Raw genomic sequence first — 17,830 nt, 5'->3', positions numbered from 1 at the left:
TAACTTTGAGGGTAGGGATGATTTTTATAATTAAAAAAAAATGTAAAATCGTCATTAAGTCCGCCCAACTGGAGATACACATCACCCCAATTATCTCCCCACCCCTCGACCTTTAATCACCAACATTTACTAGCATCAATCCCCCCAATAAACGAACCTCCCTGCAAAATTCAGAAATTTTCGAGAAAAAGCACGAGAGTTAAGCTTCAAACAGGAACAAAATCGTGCTCCCCCACACACACACTAACATCCATACATACAGAAATTACCCCTGAATTCGCATTTCTCGAAGTTTCAAGGTGTCCCGAGCCCAAATATGTAAAAGTCTTGCGGGTCGTCATTTTTGACCGATCGCCATACTTTCCCTCTGTTATATACAATATAACAGCCGGGAGAAGTAAAAAGACGTTCACTAGCGTCTAAAGCCAAGTACACCCCACGAAAAAATATCGATAAGAGAATGAATAGTATATTGTACGACGGAGACGGCTCTATTTCTTATTGGAGTTTTACTGATAATAATAATAATAATAATTTTATTTGAAAATGGAATAAAAGTTTTTCTATTTGCATTGACACTTTTGTTCAGTTATATAATCGAACGTTGAAAATGCATTTACAAAGGATAAAAACCATAAAAAAATTAGTGGATGGATGAGGGTTAACGCCTCACCAATGTAGTTTCTCAGGTTTTTTTTTAACTCTATCCACCCCGTGGGCACTAAGAGGGCCTCTTTTAGAAAGCCCATTATGGGTTCGGCCAGGCCCACAATGGAGCGACCGGGTGGTGTGGGACGGGTCCCGACATATCCGAACGGAGCACCCCCTGAAAAATTCCTGGGATTATTCGACCCGTTCGAATTCGATCCCAGGTCCCCAGAGCGGTAGGCTGCCACCTTGACCGCTCGGCCATCCGGCAGTCTGTTTCTCAGGTTTTCATCCAATGTCTAACATCTGAATGGAAGCCAGTTTCCCATGAAAAGCTCTCCTTGCAGGAATGACTCCTTGGCAGGGCCGTGCGGTAGATTTTCTCAGTATAATGCAAGTCTTTGAAATTCGGCCCTTACATACTGCTTATGCCGGTCCCTTACGGTGGCGCCTGATGCAGCTGCCTCTCTGCATCATAGCATAGCAAAGGTTCGGTTACCTTATCCTTACACTCCTACATTTAATGCGTATATACAAGGATCACATATTTCCGTACAATTCGTATATCCTTAGTAACAATGCCAGTATTTTAGTACTACAGATGAGTTATGTTAATAAATTTCGTTACACACTTTACAAGTTATTTTCTCTGTATTTTCGTAATTTCTCTTCGTTGAATAATAAATAAAGCTTTAAATTTTTTAATCGTCTAAATTATTTACTTTGATATTTACATACACTAATTTCATACCACAAAAACTGATAATTGCTAATTGTTGCTTGAGTCAATTTTTTTTCATGTAAGTTTTCCAGCGAAATTTTGTTTAGAAATATATGCCTATTCCTTACAATTAAATATAATAACCGCATATTAAAAATCAACTTATAAACGTTGCCAAATTTCTACTATATTTCGAGTTTGCAACTTGAAATAATTCGATCAACATTTTATGTCAAAACACATTTCGTAAATATTTTTTATTTGTAATTTTTGTTATGTTCATTAAATGTTTTTTAAAAATTTTTTCAGTTAACTCTACGATAGTTCATTGTTTTAAAGTATAGTCCGTCACTTGCCAGTCCGATATGTTCAGTACTCCAACATTCGGTACGACAGCGAACATGAAATTTTCGCGTTACCGCTTGTCGATGTATGTAACAGACAACGATGTACTGTACAGTAAATGTATACTGCCGGTCGCTAGTTGTTTGTTGCAAGTCCGCAGAATGGTAACAATCATGATTAACATGATATGTAAATATGTGAACCAAGTGTGTTTTTTACTGTACAGCGCGTACAATACACACACGTAAAATTCAGTTATCCGACACTGCATGCCCGACATATGTCAGATTACAGAGATTCTACTGTATTTTATTTTTACACCTTCGTTTTCAGTGTTTCCTAAAAACCATAAAACAGATTTGTGTTAAAATGATCATATCAAAAAAGTATTTCGTAATTTTTGCGAATCTCACAGTACTTTTTAGATTTTTTCATGTATAATTTGTATTACACGTATTTTATATTTTAATATTTTCTATTATATTTATTTTAATTTATTTATGTCAATATCGCATTTAAGTAACTTCATTTTAAAGAATGAGTAATTAGAAAAACAATTGAATTGAAACGATTCTTCAGAAATTATTATTAAGTAACAATGAATTCCATTTGTTAGAATTGTTTTATTGTGAAAAATTCATCTTCAGTCTTAATATCCACTGCCACAATTTCTTATACATGTATCTTGCTTTAAAAATTTAAAGTTTGAGATACGCCATACCTTCGTAACTAAAAGTATAAATCCAATTTTTGATAATTGCAAGACTTGTTAATTTGAAATCTTTTCATTTTCAGGTTTCAAGTAGTCCAAAAGGGAAGTATATGTCCATAATTAGCATATTGCTGATTGATTACTTATGATTTTACTTTTATTTCAGGCATGGACTTGCTTTAAAATACTAAAACGACACTTCATCCTATTATTATTCTCCAAGAAACGATTATTTGTATCTCTTCTATTTCTGTTAAAATATTTACTGGAATTGGATTCGAAAAGGCTGTCGGAAAATCGCAATGCTTGACGAAAAAAGGAAATTTTATTTAATTAAAATAATCATTCTCGTCTCTCCCGAATTCAAAAAGTGCAGAATCATCGCTGTAATATGTACCACATACGATATGTAAATATAACATATATTATAATTACATATATACAATATATATTACAATGTATGTAAATATAACATATATATATTGTTTCCAAAAGAAATCCACCATAGGAGATTGTGAGGAGAAGATTGTTGGCAAACCATCAGAAGCAAGTGTATAGTGTGTTGCTCATATGATGCATCGTTGGAACCTGCAATAATTGTTTTAAACAAACTTTCCAATACATTAGCAATACGTTTGTTTTGGAACTGTGCAATTCCAGTTTTTCCGTAATGTCGATTCTGCCTAGTCATTAAGGGTTTCTGGACAAACAAAAAAAACCCACGGAGGAGGGTGAGACATTGACGATGATTTCGTGGCTTCAAATAGAATTTATTTTTAGTCACTAACTTCACATGGCAGAAATCAGAAATATTTCTAAAATATATATTTCTTTTTCACATTTATTCTTAGGACTGAAAAAATAGTTGATTTTTAAGGGGTTATGGATAGTTCTAGATTGCAGCTATGGCGCAGAGCACCATAGCAGCAATAAAGGATCCCAGATATTCTTAGTACAGTAATGAATTTATAAAAGATTGGTTTAGGGCCTCCACAAACAAGGCCCTCAATCTTTTATAGACTCATTGTCCTATGGACAAATCATTATTATTATTCTATGGACAACTGCCCTTTTTGCCCATAGGACAACACATCACTGATCCAAACCGAAGAATTTGAATTTGATTCGTATTAGAGCAGGCATCAACTAAAGCTCAAGTTGTATATGAGGAAAAGTATTTTTAAATACATAATTAGTTTATATTTATATTTTAAACAAACTGCTTAATATCGTGGATTATATAAACTGTTTTTTAATACTGACTTTCTGCGAGTTAAAGGTAAATTAATTCTTTATCTATGAAAATGATAGCGAAGAGCCGAAAAGCTTTTTTTTTGTTTTTTAATATTAAAGTGACGTTTGGAGTACTGAAACAATAGTTATTAGCGAGATTGAGGCCGACGTTTTTAAACGCGAAAACGTGTACTTCGGACGTTCAGTGCCAATTTCCTGTAAGCCTAGAAGTTTGACAATGGCGTTTGGAAAGTCAGTGGAACCATGCTCGGCATTCCAAACGCCATTGTCAAACTTCTAGGCTTACAGGAAAGCGGCGCTGAACGTCCGACGTACACGTTTTCGCGTTAAAACTTCGGCCTCAACCTCGCTATTAGAAAGGTTGAGGCGCAAGTACAAACGTTAAACTTGTATGGCAAGCAGAAGTACACGTTTGACGTTTTAAGTCCAAGTAAAAGACCTTGCGGCGCTCGTTCACATCACGTGACACAGTGAACATCGCGCATTGACTCACGGGAAATTTGTTGAAAAAACGGCGGATACATTTAACATCGAGGGTTACCAGCGAAGGTAAATAAACTAATCAAATTGTTTAAAAGTATTTATAGGATGTTTAATAACACTACATAATTACTTTTAATTAGCGTCGTGTCTCCTACGGTACGATCGCACGATAGGATTACCTCATACTTTTGTCGAGGGAAGTAGTGGCTTACGTAAATTACGAAAGCAGCTCGGAAAATTAATTTTTAGAAAATTTACAAACGTATTATGCTGTTGATGGTAGATGCCGTGGAAGAACAAACCTACCTTAAGATAAGCTATTATGAAGACAAATATATGTAAATTGTATAGGCACTTCGCATCACTTGCTAAAAAATTGAATAATTAAATAATTTCTGGATTAAAATCGTCTTTCTTTACATTATTCGTAAATGCTTAAATAATCATTACTGTAATAAAAATACGTCATAATTTTAATCACAAACACAAAAAATAAATTTAAGCCGATCGTCTCGCCGTTCTAGAATAGCAAACGCCATTATCGACCGTATAGAATTGCCAGATGGCGGCGCTCGTCCGTCCGCCGTTCACGTTTTGGGTTGAATCCGTGCGTCTCAACCTATTATTTTTTCAAAAGTGTAGAAATCAACGTGTGGACCAAGGCATGGATTATAAAACTAGTGTCTCCCAACAGAGTCCCAACTGGACAATTTGTTGTAACAAATGAAAATTATATAAAGCAATTATTTCAGTTCTAGAAATTACTTGTAAAGAATTTAATATAAAACTATTCTTATCAAAGTACAAACTTATGTATTTTTCATATTTTTTATATTTAAAAAAAAATTACATTTTTAATGAAGTTTTCATAAGGCAAAAATTGTTAACTATTCCATTGCAAGTTTTATAAGTCTTCAAAATTATCATAGAAATAATTGCTTGAATTTTCAAAGAATTCAAGCAATTATTAAGCATAATGAGAAAGAACTAAAACTTTAACGACAAATACAAGTTATTTATGTATTTAAAGTTCCAGAAACAAAATACAAAATATAAGAATGGAATGCATTATAAATATTTAATAGTAATTTTTATTTGGTTTTCTTCTTATTCTTTTGTATTTGGCTGCTGGGGTTTTCATCTCTTGGTTTCTGCCATGAAAGAGGTTTCAATCGGTACATGGGCCAAGGAGGTAATGTCAACTGTAAAAACACATCATAATTTCCTTCTTTATAATAAAAATAGTGTTTACTTAGTTACGATATTTAACTATGATAAAAGAATTTATCAATAGTTTTACTGTCAATTGTAATTTGTAAAAATTCATATTAAAATTAACAGAAAAAAATTAATCTAAATACTCTATTCTTATATATGTATATGTTTTAATAATAATATAATATGTAGTATGTTCTCTGTGTGTGTGTGTATGTATATTTATATGTACTAGTATGCTGTACTGGCATACAGCATATAAAGTGTCAATAGCCAGTAAGTGGCACCAGAAGAAAAATTCTGTTTTTTGCAGGTGATAAGTCTGGTGAATGGCATGATAAAAATGAATGAAATGAATTGGGCCATTCTGCTGGGCCACAATGAATGTTTTGGGCTGACTGGAACTGACAAACAAAAAAAGAGTACAGTAGAGAACCGAAAATCGGAATCAATTGGGGACTGGGGTTGTTCATATTAGTGATTTGTTCCAATTACCGATTAGGTACGAAAAAATACATTAACCTGTCCGATGTTCAAATTTTTCTCCGTTGCATGTTGCTTCGTGTTGAATTTTTCTCCATTGCGTGTCGCTTCGTGTTGAATTTTCGTCGATTTTAAACCTAACGAAAATTTTTATAACAACAATCGAGGCTATCATATCGTTAAAAATTATTTCTGCATTTTGTACAAACAAAATAAATATATTGAAGAATATAAAAACATGAAAATTATACTTTAGAAGTAAATTTAGTATCAAAAACGTTCGATTCAGCACGACACAGTCTGACTGAAAATCGTTCCAATTACCGGCGATTCCAATTACTGGGGTTCTGATTAACGAGTCTCTACTGTATTTCTTTTTTTGAGGTGAGGATTTCTCTTTTGGCCAAAGGCCATCTTTTGATTAATTGCAATACTAGTAATCCTTGATATGTTCTTGTAAAGAAACAATATACAGGAAAGCATTAATGATGATAATTTGAAAAGGAAAGGTTAAAAACATGGTTACTAAAAGAGAAGAAATTACAAATTATATGGTTACATTTAGAAACTGACAATAAATTGAAAACAAGAAATAGGGAAGAAATTACAGACCAAAATATACAAAATAAAAATTTTGAACACTATAAATATGTATTCTACATTTATAAAGAAAAATAATTGGTAGTGTTAAACATAATTTTGTAGTTATTGTTACATTTTTCCTAAAACAGAACTTTAGTCACCATACAGGCAGTAATGTTTTTACAAGAAAAGCATACTGGTAACAAGTAGTAAAATCAAAGATTCCTTATTATTTTGAATGTAAACAAGTTATAATGCAGAAACTTGAAATATGGACAGGACACAGAAGCATATATTCAGTATACTTATTGATGTAAGTTTTCATAATTCAAATTTTGTATCATATACTAAAATGAATTCTTTTTTGTTCTATCAGTATAAAAAAAGCTAATAATAACAAAAGTATTTGCAAAATGTTCTGTTGAAGTTGTGAATTATTACAAAAAATAAACTTGTATATGTATTAAATAGCACTTTTAATGAGAGAAAATAGAAATTTGGAGAGTTATTCAGTTATCATTTTACTAACATTGAATATTTTGTAAGAAATTAAAAAATAACTTACCAGACATGATAAGAGAAATCCAGCACCCAAAATATATACAGTTTGAGAAAACTGCTGACATATATAACCCCAAATTAGACCAACCACCTAAAATAAGAGGAGTTTATTAAAAATTGCAAAATAATAATTCAAAATTTCAGTAATTTTAATGTAAGCTAAAAACTTACTGCAAACAGAATTATTATTGTTTGAAAAATGCGCTCTGCTCTTCTTTGTCCATCAAAATCCTATAAATAATAAAAATTTATTACTACTACTTTTTATTCTAAAACTTTATAATAATTTAATTATCAATTTAATTTGATCCTTTTTGAAATTTTTAAGAATTTTATATTATCTGCATTGTTATCTAATTAGTTATTTTCAATTTGTTCATACAATAATTTTTATGTTATGATTTCTTCTACACAATGACATTTGGATGAATTATTGAATTTCTGATTGATACGTTTAAAAAATGCACAAAACAAATAAATACATGTAAAAGTATTTAAAAAAATCATCTCTAGAAAAGTAAAACTTAATTACAAGAAACATGGCCGGCGTTATTACATTAATTACAAGAAACATGGCCAGCCATGTTTCTTGTAATTAAGTTTTACTTAAAATGTATTTTTACTGTGGCGATAACACCAGAGGACGCTTTGCCCGTTTTGCATTCTTTTACGGAGGCAGTAGCCTCAAAAGAAAGGTCGTCTCCGAGGGACTGTGAAGCCTTAAGGATTGCTGATGGTTGTGAACGGCGGAAGAAAAGACGAAAGACAAAGTCTCAACTTTGTAACGTCGTATTTATATTTTTTATATTTATCTCTAGAAAAGTTTAAAAAGATTGTTGCATTGACTTGTGCTCAAATTGACATAAAACAGTAAGTAACATTTAGTAACACAGTGTTTGGAATGTCAGAAGCTGGAGGAGCCGACTTAAAAGTCAGATTCAGTAGTACTAAGAGTGGTTAATATAGCCATTTACCACCTGAGGAAACTAATCTACTTAGGGTGGGGGCTCCTACTGATGACCATTTCCAGTTGTTGACCATGTAATACCCCATTTGCACTGAGCATTTCAATCTAAATTGTGATAAGATCGGCAACTATACCATGGTGCAACCTCTTTTGACCATTTCAATCTTGACTGAAACGAGGTTCAATTGCAATCAACACGAGAGTTTTTCAAACTAGATCCAGTCATAAGAGAGTTCCCACAATCCCACGTGCACATGAAAGAACAAGATGACTGGGGAACATGTGTCAGGCTCTCAACAGAGAAATAAAAAAGATATTTGGAGACATTACTTAATTGTACTATAAGCAAGTACATGAAAATTCAAATTTTCCTTCTTTTCTGACTTATGGAGGACTAATGATTTCTCAACTCTAAAACACTTACTAAAAATGAAATAGAATTAGAATTAAAAAGGCTAAAAAAAAAAACCAGTTTTTTGTAGAAAGAAAAACACCTTTTATTACTTCACACTTATCCCCAAATGCATTTCGCCAGTACACTGGCCTCTTCAGTAGGGCTTATTTTTAAATATACAATACAGTTCAAATTGCCAACTATGATAAATATCCATTACTAGTTTCTCACTCCGCGATTACAACTTATATATCCGACAAGATTTACCCAGCATTCTGCTGGCACCATGCCATTATTCATATTTACAGTGTTACTTTGCGTAACTATTGCAAAATGTTCTTTAAGTCTTCTTTTAACTATATTTATTTCTTTGTATACAACTTTTACTTTATTAATATTAATTTGACAATTACTAGCATTACAATGTAAAAATACTGGGGAAGTATTAACTTTAAATCATACTGCAGTGAGATGTTCTGATAGTCTGACCTTTAACTTCCATTTAGTTTCTCCAATGTAAAAACTTGGAACTCCACACGTGCATTGTAATCTGTAAACCACACCTTCTTCTTCTAATGGATCCCTTTTATTAATATTTCCTATTTTCATCAGTTCAGATAACCAATTATTTTGTATTGGAGCTAATTTTATTAAAAATTTACAAAAATTTTTTTTGATATTTCTCATGTAAACCTTTAATGTACGGAAAAAATACATCCAATCCATCTAGCAAACAAAGCGATAATTACAGATACATCTTACTAATCTTGTATGGCTTTGCAGTTACTACTTAAAAATGTAACACAAACGTTTTCAACCCACTTCTAGGGTCTTCTTCAGGTGTTCTATAAGTTTTTCTGGTGTGACTCCAATTTTTAACTGTTCAGATCTCCAATGCTTCTATCTTCAAATTTTTTTTTTAAATTTTAAAATTCAAATCTCCAAACGATGTGCACCTGCACTAATTGTTATAGCGTTGCGTCATAAATAGCCTGAAGAAGACCTTAAAAGTGGGTTGAAAACGTTTGTGTTACATTTTTAAGTAGTAACTGCAAAGCCATACTAGTAAGACGTATATGAAAAGATACATACTTTTTAATTTCCTGTTTTTTCTTTATTTGATATCTATTTAACATGAAATCATCATACCATTTTTTAAACAAATTCCCTGGGTATCCATTCAAAAAATACTTATTATTTACTGTTTTGACTTCTTTTTCTCTCGTATCAGATTTTGTTGTTCTGGAAAAAATCTTACTTATCTCCATCAAATATGTATTACATTTTTGATTTACAGGACAATATGATTTAAAATTTATGATCTTTTTGGTATTACATGGTTTTTCATATTTACAGTATTCCAGATGATTTCTAAAATGTGTAATTATTATATCTAGATAATTTATTTTATTATATTTTTCAGTCTCATGAGTAAATTTAATATATAAATTAATTTTATTTGCTTGTTCCAATATTTGATTAGGTGATGTTATCTTACTGTTATATACGATTAATATATCGTCGACATACCTTGCAAAAAATTCTATTCCTTTCAATCTTGATAAAGTTTTGTCCATATCTATCATAAAGATTTCTGCTAATTTTGGGTCAATAATGGAACCCATAGAGATACCATCTTTCTGGCAATAATATTTTCCATTTACTGTAAAATAGTTTTTATCCAACATGAAAACAATAAGGTCTATCAAATAATTTGGAACATTATACTTACATAAACTTTGCACTATCATTTCTTTATTAATAGAAGGATACATCGACACTATATCTAAACTCATTAATTTATGATCTGGTAAGATCTCTCCTCTCTCAAATTTTAATATCAAAACATCTGCATTTTTTATACTATATTCTGAATCCATTGTTTTAAATAATTTATTTAATTTTATGATATTTGGAGAGACAATGAGATCTGGCTATTATTAGATATATGACAAGAAAAAGTATTTATTTCTAACCAAAACTTCCATCTTTTTTTGTTGGTGTTCATGACTTATTGAGTAGTTATGTCAATTTTATCATCGTGTGCAATAGCCAGGTTCTTCTCAAGCAGACTGCCTGTGCAAACAGCTTGATGTTCAACTGGCGACAGCTGCAATCAAGATTGTGGGTGAATCAAGATTATAGTGAGTCATGGATTGTGTGCAAATGCAGTATAAGCCAAATTCATGTGTAAGCTTATTACCATTGGAATAGGTTTAGGCAAGCAATCCTCACAGGAAGTATCATAAAACAACCCCATTCTCAATGACATAAGAATAACAGATTGCCTCACTCGTGGTGATGGGAAAAATTATTGCACATCCCATCTAGTAGTGAACCACACAAAGCATTGTCTCTTTAGAAGATAACAAGAGTTCCATGTTTCAGGTGCATATTTTCTACAAAATGCCTATTATTGAATGTGCTTATCTTTTTATAGTTGCCAACATTTGTCAGGCTCTCGACGAAGAAAAATCTAGTTGTCAATGACAAAACTGCCATAAATGATTGTGTGACCATACTGGTCGACTATTTGGTAAACAGACCCTTTGATTAACACGTTGACTGCCATCTACGAGATGACTCGTAGTTACCGTTTCTGCCTAGGACGCCACCTACGAGTTATATCGTAGTTTGTTTCCTTGCCATATTTGTGCAGCTACGATGTAATTCGTAGTATATCAGTGTAAATATGAATAGATAGCTTCAGGGGCAAGAACAAAAAATCAAGTTTGGCTTACATGAACAGAACATTTATTAATAAATGAACAGAAAATATAATCATAAAAAGTTTATTCAAAATCAAAAGCAAAACAATATTTTTATTGTTTGTGATAATTTTTAAAACAATCTTCTATGCAAAGGGCTGGCTTCTCTGGACAGATTGGACAGAAATAACGCGTTTCTCGGCGTTTTTTAGCTTTGGTACAAATTCGACATGGCTTTGTCGGATGTTGTTTTTTCTGAGTAGGTGGGATACTCTGTAAATAGTGAAGCTCTTGCAATTTAATTTTTTTTGAAACTGGTTGAATCTCTTCTCCAATCAACGCTTTGACGAATGCTTCTCTAAACTTTATAAGTTTTATTTTAGAAGAAGTTGCTTTTTGAAAGAGTTTGTGCGCATTATGTATATATATCTCTATAATATGTAATGCAACCTTTTTGGGCCATCTAATAGTCTTTCTTAGAGCTGTGTAGTACGATAGCATTTGATCTGATCGGTCAATGCCAGACATTCCATGATTATAATCTCGAATTATATTCGGTTTCATCGAACATTTTCCATTGCGATTGAACACCTCTACCATTTCAACAACGTGCATGTTTGAAATGGTAAGGACTTCTCGTTTGTCTTTCCATTTACATACAGTAACAGGACCATTTCGCTGCCAAATAAACTCCCCCTTTTTCAGTTTTCGATTTACCACATCTCTGGGATTCCCCTTTCTGTTATTTCGCAGAGTTCCACACACACAAGTTTTTTGTGTAGTCAGTAATTTCGTAAGAGCAACAGAATTATAAAAATTATCCATGTATACGGTATATCCCTTATCAAGATAGTCTTCAAGTAAGTGTAAGACAACATCAGTAGTGTGGCCTAAATTACTGTCAATTCCTTCAGATTTTCCGCTGTAAATTGATATTTTCATAACAATACCATCGGATTCACATAGTTCATACAGTTTGACACCGTATTTGTGTTTTTTATTTTTTATGTACTGGCGAAAATGCAATCTTCCACGCCACAACATCATTGATTCATCGATACACATATTTTTATCAGGCACATAGTTTTGGTGCATAATATTATTGAAATGGTTTAGTATAGGTCTTACCTTATATAATCTGTCAGAAGATGGTATTGAGCTATCAACTAAATGAAAATAACACAGTAACAATTGGAATTTATTTCGACTCATATGTGATCGCCAAAACATTATATTATACAATTCGTTTGTGCTCCAGTAATGTTCTATTGAAGGAAAAGAACAAGGACCCATTTGTAATACAAGTCCAATAAAAACTTTCATTTCTGCAGTGCTGACGTCTTTCCACTGTGATACCCTTTTAGATTTTTTTATTTCTTTATGTTTTGCAATTTCTTGTGCAGCATACAAATTCGTTTGTTCAACAAGTAATGCAAGAAATTCTTCCGAAAAAAATAGGTCTACCAGCATTTGCACTGTAAGGTTTGTCGTATCCAATTTCAAACCAACATTTTCTTGGAAAATAAATAGTTCAGGATTTTGGTGAGTTTCTGTCCACAAATTATCGTTTGGATTTGATGTGGTTGCTTGAGACGCATCGTCATTGCTTTCAGGTTCGAGAATAGTCTCATCTTCAGGTTCGGAGACGACGTCATAATCACTGTCTTCACTTGAATCCTCAGATGGTACATACATAACGCTACTGTCGTTACCATCCTCACCAAAAATTTTGTCAGATTCTGAATCACTTAGATTAGTGTAGTAATCAAGTTGTTTTTTAGTCAGTGGTCTTTTCTTATCCATATTGGGATATTTATAATTTGATTATAAAAATAAATAAAAAATAACACTCTCAAAAAAGATGTAAATGTGATGTGCTCGCCTCTATATCCGATTTATTACTAATGAATTTAGACGCACATCTCCGATTGGCTGTAGCAAAGTGACAGGACGAATCGTGTCTGTGCACGAATTAACTCGTAGTTTGGCTTTAGTGAAGAGCTTTCTGTTACATAAGCCAACTACGAGATAATTCGTAATACCTTTATTTTAAGAAAAACATATTCTATATGCTTTTTGATCATTTCTATGTACTCTGATTAGAGTTTTTAATAATATAATATAATTAAATTCAGTTGGCGTTTTACAACAGAATCCTGAAAAGTCACGTGGCAGTCAACGTGTTAAATTATTTTTTCATTAATTTTTTAAAATGTAAACAAAGATCTAATGTTTTTTCCATGACAAGTATAAAACAAACTTTATTTTCATAGGGCCTATATGAATTTTGCTTTTTACATTACTTCACATTAAAATGACTTTGATATTTTTTGTTACAATGTTTTGACAGCTTAAAACTACTGGTACCATTACCCATAAAACAGAACCACTATGGCAGTGGTTCTTAACCTTTTTAGTGGTCAGCCACCCCTTGAATATGAATATAAGCTCTTGCACCCCCTTAAAAAGTGTGTGTATATTTTTTATTTAAGAAAAAACATTTATTGCATAAACAAATGCCAGTGTTTATTTACAATATATATATATTACGATATAACATAAAAAGCAATATTTAAATTTTAATGGCTAGGTTGTTGTTGTTTATTCATAATAATTCTATTAAAACGAGGCTATTATGCACAGCTCTTTTTTTGAAAGAGCCACGCATAAGTCATCAGATGCATTTAAGCAATTTCTGGCTTTTGTTTTGAGGTGCAAAAGTGCTGAAAATCCCATTTCACAATGGTAGGTGGTGGCAAATGGCAAAAGTGTCTCTAATGCTGCTTTTGCCATTTGTGGGCAAGCTTCTAACTGTTTACACCAGAACTATTCTAAGTCTAGTTTTTCGAATTCCATTTTCATACGTGTATTAGTTATTTTTTTTTTAAATTTTGAAATTTCTCTCACACTCCTGGAAATGATCTCTTGCACTCCAGGTTAAGAACCACTGCACTATGGTAATAATCTTATTTAAAATAAACTAAATAAAGATGGAAATAAAGCCAAGTGTTTAATTAAAACTCAACTTTGGGTTCATAGTCCAACAATCAACAAAACACGGTTTCAAAGAAGAAATAAAAATTATTTATAATATTATTTATAGTCGTCTACGTGGACGTTATTTATTAATAGGACATTATACTGGTGTTTAAGGATTGGCACAGTAATGAGAGTTAATTCAGGAAAAATTTCATTATATCACCTGTAGTAGCAATATCCGTACACATATTACACGTGTTTCGGGCTAGCATGCCCCTCATCAGCAGTATTACCACTAAGCACTATAATTAACAATAAAAACAAATAAGTTACAATAAAATCTAAAATATTCCAAATTAATAAAATACAATTTAAAAACCTACTATAAATACATATTCCAATTCCAAGTATGAATGGATATTTCTCGTTTTACAATTACCGATATTGTGTAAATACATACTCCAACTTAGATTGACATTTTTCTTTCTACATTTCGCCATTCCGATACCGTATTGTAACAGAGTTAAGCAACTCTGTTACAATACGGTGGAATGGCGAAATGTAAAACCTTGATGTAAGTTTCTCTCTTACAAGTTGTGTATTGTAATTTATCCTTTTTATTTATTATGTTTTATCTTTAATTATACAGCAAATTGTTTAATGGTAGAAAGAAAAATGTCAATCTAAGTTGGAGTATGTATTTACACAATATCGGTAATTGTAAAACGAGAAATATCCATTCATACTTGGAATTGGAATATGTATTTATAGTAGGTTTTTAAATTGTATTTTATTAATTTGGAATATTTTAGATTTTATTGTAACTTATTTGTTTTTATTGTTAATTATAGTGCTTAGTGGTAATACTGCTGATGAGGGGCATGCTAGCCCGAAACATGTGTAATATGTGTACGGATATTGCTACTACAGGTGATATAATGAAATTTTTCCTGAATTAACTCTCATTACTGTGCCAATCCTTAAACACCAGTATAATGTCCTATTAATAAATAACGTCCACGTAGATGACTATAAATAATAATAAATGTTAAGGACAGTAAGGCTTTTCTAATTAATTATTTATAATAGTTTTAATTTTGGAATTGATGAATGAATAGTGAATATGAAATATTAGCCAGCTGAAGTGTCAACTATCATTATTATTTTGTCAAATTAATCACTGCCTTCTATAATATACAAGTTTTCTGATCTGCCTGGTTTCAATTATATTGTAATTTTAATAAGCAAGTCAAAACAAAAGTCTAAACTTTTAAATTTATAGTAGTAAAATGTTTTATTAAAAATGTTTACAAAATTTTTAATAAAACTTTTTACTGCTATCAATCATCATCATGTTAATCAGTTCATATAAATATTTTATAACAAAGCAACAGTCTAGTTACTTAATAAAAGCTAAATTGAAAAACGAAAATTGTTATATTGTTCTACTCTGAAAAATGTTGTGTTGCATGCAAGTTCTTTATCCTGAGATGTAATAATCTCAAAATTTTTGAGTTGTTTTATAACATTTTTTTGTTACTATTTATTTAATGTAAATTTTTATTAATTGAAAAGAAATAATGATGAGTACAGAATCATCAACCGGTGTGAAGAAAAAAAAACTATCTCAAGGCAAATATTTTCTAATTAGTTCCTTCCGAGTTCTTTTAGTTCAAGTATTTCTAACTCTTTTTTATACTCATAGTTGAAATTGTGGTTTGAATTTACATTTCTTTCAAAATACTTTTTATGTTCTGAAATGACATTCCAACTGGTAACCATTATAGCACCTAAGAACTCAGGAAAAGTTAGAAAATGTTTGTCTTAAGATAGCTTTTTTTTTTACACCAGTATGAAAATATTTGATGTATATTTATTTTTATTTTATTCAAAACAAGCTGCCCAGTAGATAAAATGTGCCATTTTTCAAAATTATATTTTAGCATTGCCATAAAATAAAATTTGCAAATTAAAATGAAATTAATTTAAAGAAATTTTTTATCTAGTACATAAATAGTAATATATATGTACGTGTATAAAAATTAATTTAGATGTGAATATTTGAATTAATAACATTCGTGCACATCTCTTCCTTTACTTAATTTTCTTTTGATTGCATCAACAAATAAAACATTGGTGTAAGTAACACTATATGATTAATGGTAAAGTTAATTATTGGCCTTTATTAATTAAGATTAATAAAGGCCCATTCACAATGAAAATTAAGCATAAATGTAAAACCTTGTATCTGTGTTTTTAATGCAACCATTCAGTGAGTTACGTAGGTGTAATCTTAAACTTGATCATAAGACATTAACGTAAATAAAGCTTGGAGTTTGCAAACTTTAAAGGTTTACGAACTTCAAGTTTTTGTACTTTTTATGTGATTTAAAAGAAGAAAATCTTAATGGTTATAAATTCCCACTGATGAATTTTTCTCTGGTTCAACAGATAAATCCCTTATCACTTTTAAGTTTTCTGATGCAAAGCTGTTATACAGTGGACCTTCGTTATAGCGCTGCTCACTGTAGCACAGGCGATGTTTGCGACATGATAAGCTCAAACACGTTTATACAGGTCCATGCAGCGTTAGTGAGCAGCACATTTTATTGTTACTGCATATTAAGTAATTGTGTATGTATTGAGTTCCCGAATGTATTTTGAATAGTGTTTAATTATTGTATGCATGACGAGTAAAAGAAAAGCTTGACATTATTGCTAAAGAGGTGAACCGCGTTACACCGCGCCACTTGGTATAACGTGGTTCACCTTATAACGCGGGTATTGTTTCCCGCCCAACATGCGCGTTATATCGGGGATCCACTGCACTAACTTTATATCATCAGTTGTTATTCAAACATCAATCTGTTTCATCTCCGAGTACTAGATTAAAATAATAATAAATTATATTTTCGAGTGCACTATTGGCCACCTGCATGCACAATGCACTGCACACCTATCAGAACCAGCTTTGGATAGTTACATCAGTTATATCACTTATTTGGTTTGTCTACCAACATGTGTGATATGATGAGGGGCTACTGTAGATTCAAGAAATACAATACCATGATATTTGTAAGTCTTATCATTATGATGCTATACTTGCATAGTTGCCAACCCTCTGCCTTTCGAGCTGAGAACCCACCTTCGAAAATAGCTGTTTAGCCTGAGCTAGAAATTCTGTCTTTTTGAGAAAACATAATATATTGTCTTTGCAAACATGGGTTTACAATCAATACTAAAAATCCAAAGTTTGCTTTATAGCAGTTTTTTAGAAATTACTCCAGCGTTAACACCTTTTTAGTTCAACAATGCCAGACAAACAAGAGTTCTTGTATGCATAGAATACCAATGGAACTCCAATTTTGTTACAAAATGTGACAATATATGAGATTTGGCACAAGAAAACCGATTTGAAAGTTTATGTAAATCTAAGTTTGTGCCAGAATCAATTTCTAGATCATAAGCCAGGGATAGCAAACCTTTTTGAGTCCGCATGCCACATAGCATAGATTTAATTATGCAGGGAGCCAAACTGAATGCAAAGCTAATTATTACCTATTCTAATTTCAAAATATAACTTTATTTCCTTTTATACTCACCATATGCGTAGGTAAAGCTTTGATTTTATCCATCATTTTGAATATAAGTCATAAACAGATTCTAACTTAAACGTGTCAATACGAAACCTAACTTACTAACGTCGAGTCAACTTTCACATGATTAGTCGATTCGCATCACGTGTCTCAGATTCTACCAATTACGGGAGATTTAGTAT

At 31.6% G+C, this 17,830-nt stretch overlaps 1 protein-coding gene across 1 annotated transcript; it reads right to left on the bottom strand.

Moving 5' to 3' along the window:
* Positions 1 to 5,163: 5,163 nt before the first annotated feature.
* On the bottom strand, positions 5,164 to 17,805 carry Spase12 (Signal peptidase complex subunit Spase12). The gene is made up of 4 exons (XM_067283900.1): positions 17,655 to 17,805; positions 7,176 to 7,235; positions 7,009 to 7,095; positions 5,164 to 5,365 (listed from the first exon to the last, which is right to left on the bottom strand). Exons 1-4 carry the CDS (start codon positions 17,688 to 17,690, stop codon positions 5,255 to 5,257), a joined length of 294 nt encoding a protein of 97 aa, XP_067140001.1. The 5' UTR covers positions 17,691 to 17,805; the 3' UTR covers positions 5,164 to 5,254.
* Positions 17,806 to 17,830: the final 25 nt, after the last annotated feature.

The sequence above is a fragment of the Centruroides vittatus genome, unplaced genomic scaffold, assembly GCF_030686945.1.
Source record: "Centruroides vittatus isolate TY-2023 unplaced genomic scaffold, ASM3068694v2 scaffold_1015, whole genome shotgun sequence".
NCBI classification, from domain to species: domain Eukaryota; kingdom Metazoa; phylum Arthropoda; class Arachnida; order Scorpiones; family Buthidae; genus Centruroides; species Centruroides vittatus.
This window is presented reverse-complemented; position numbering and strand designations above follow the sequence as displayed.

Excerpts from the sequence above, each read along its gene's own strand:
- Spase12 (XM_067283900.1), bottom strand. The coding sequence starts at position 17,690 with ATGATGGATAAAATCAAAGCTTTACCTACGCATATG. Across the intron at positions 7,236-17,654 it reads AAGCTTTACCTACGCATATG|GATTTTGATGGACAAAGAAG; the intron begins GTGAGTATAAAA and ends TATTATTTATAG. Across the intron at positions 5,366-7,008 it reads GATTTCTCTTATCATGTCTG|TTGACATTACCTCCTTGGCC; the intron begins GTAAGTTATTTT and ends GTGTTTTTACAG.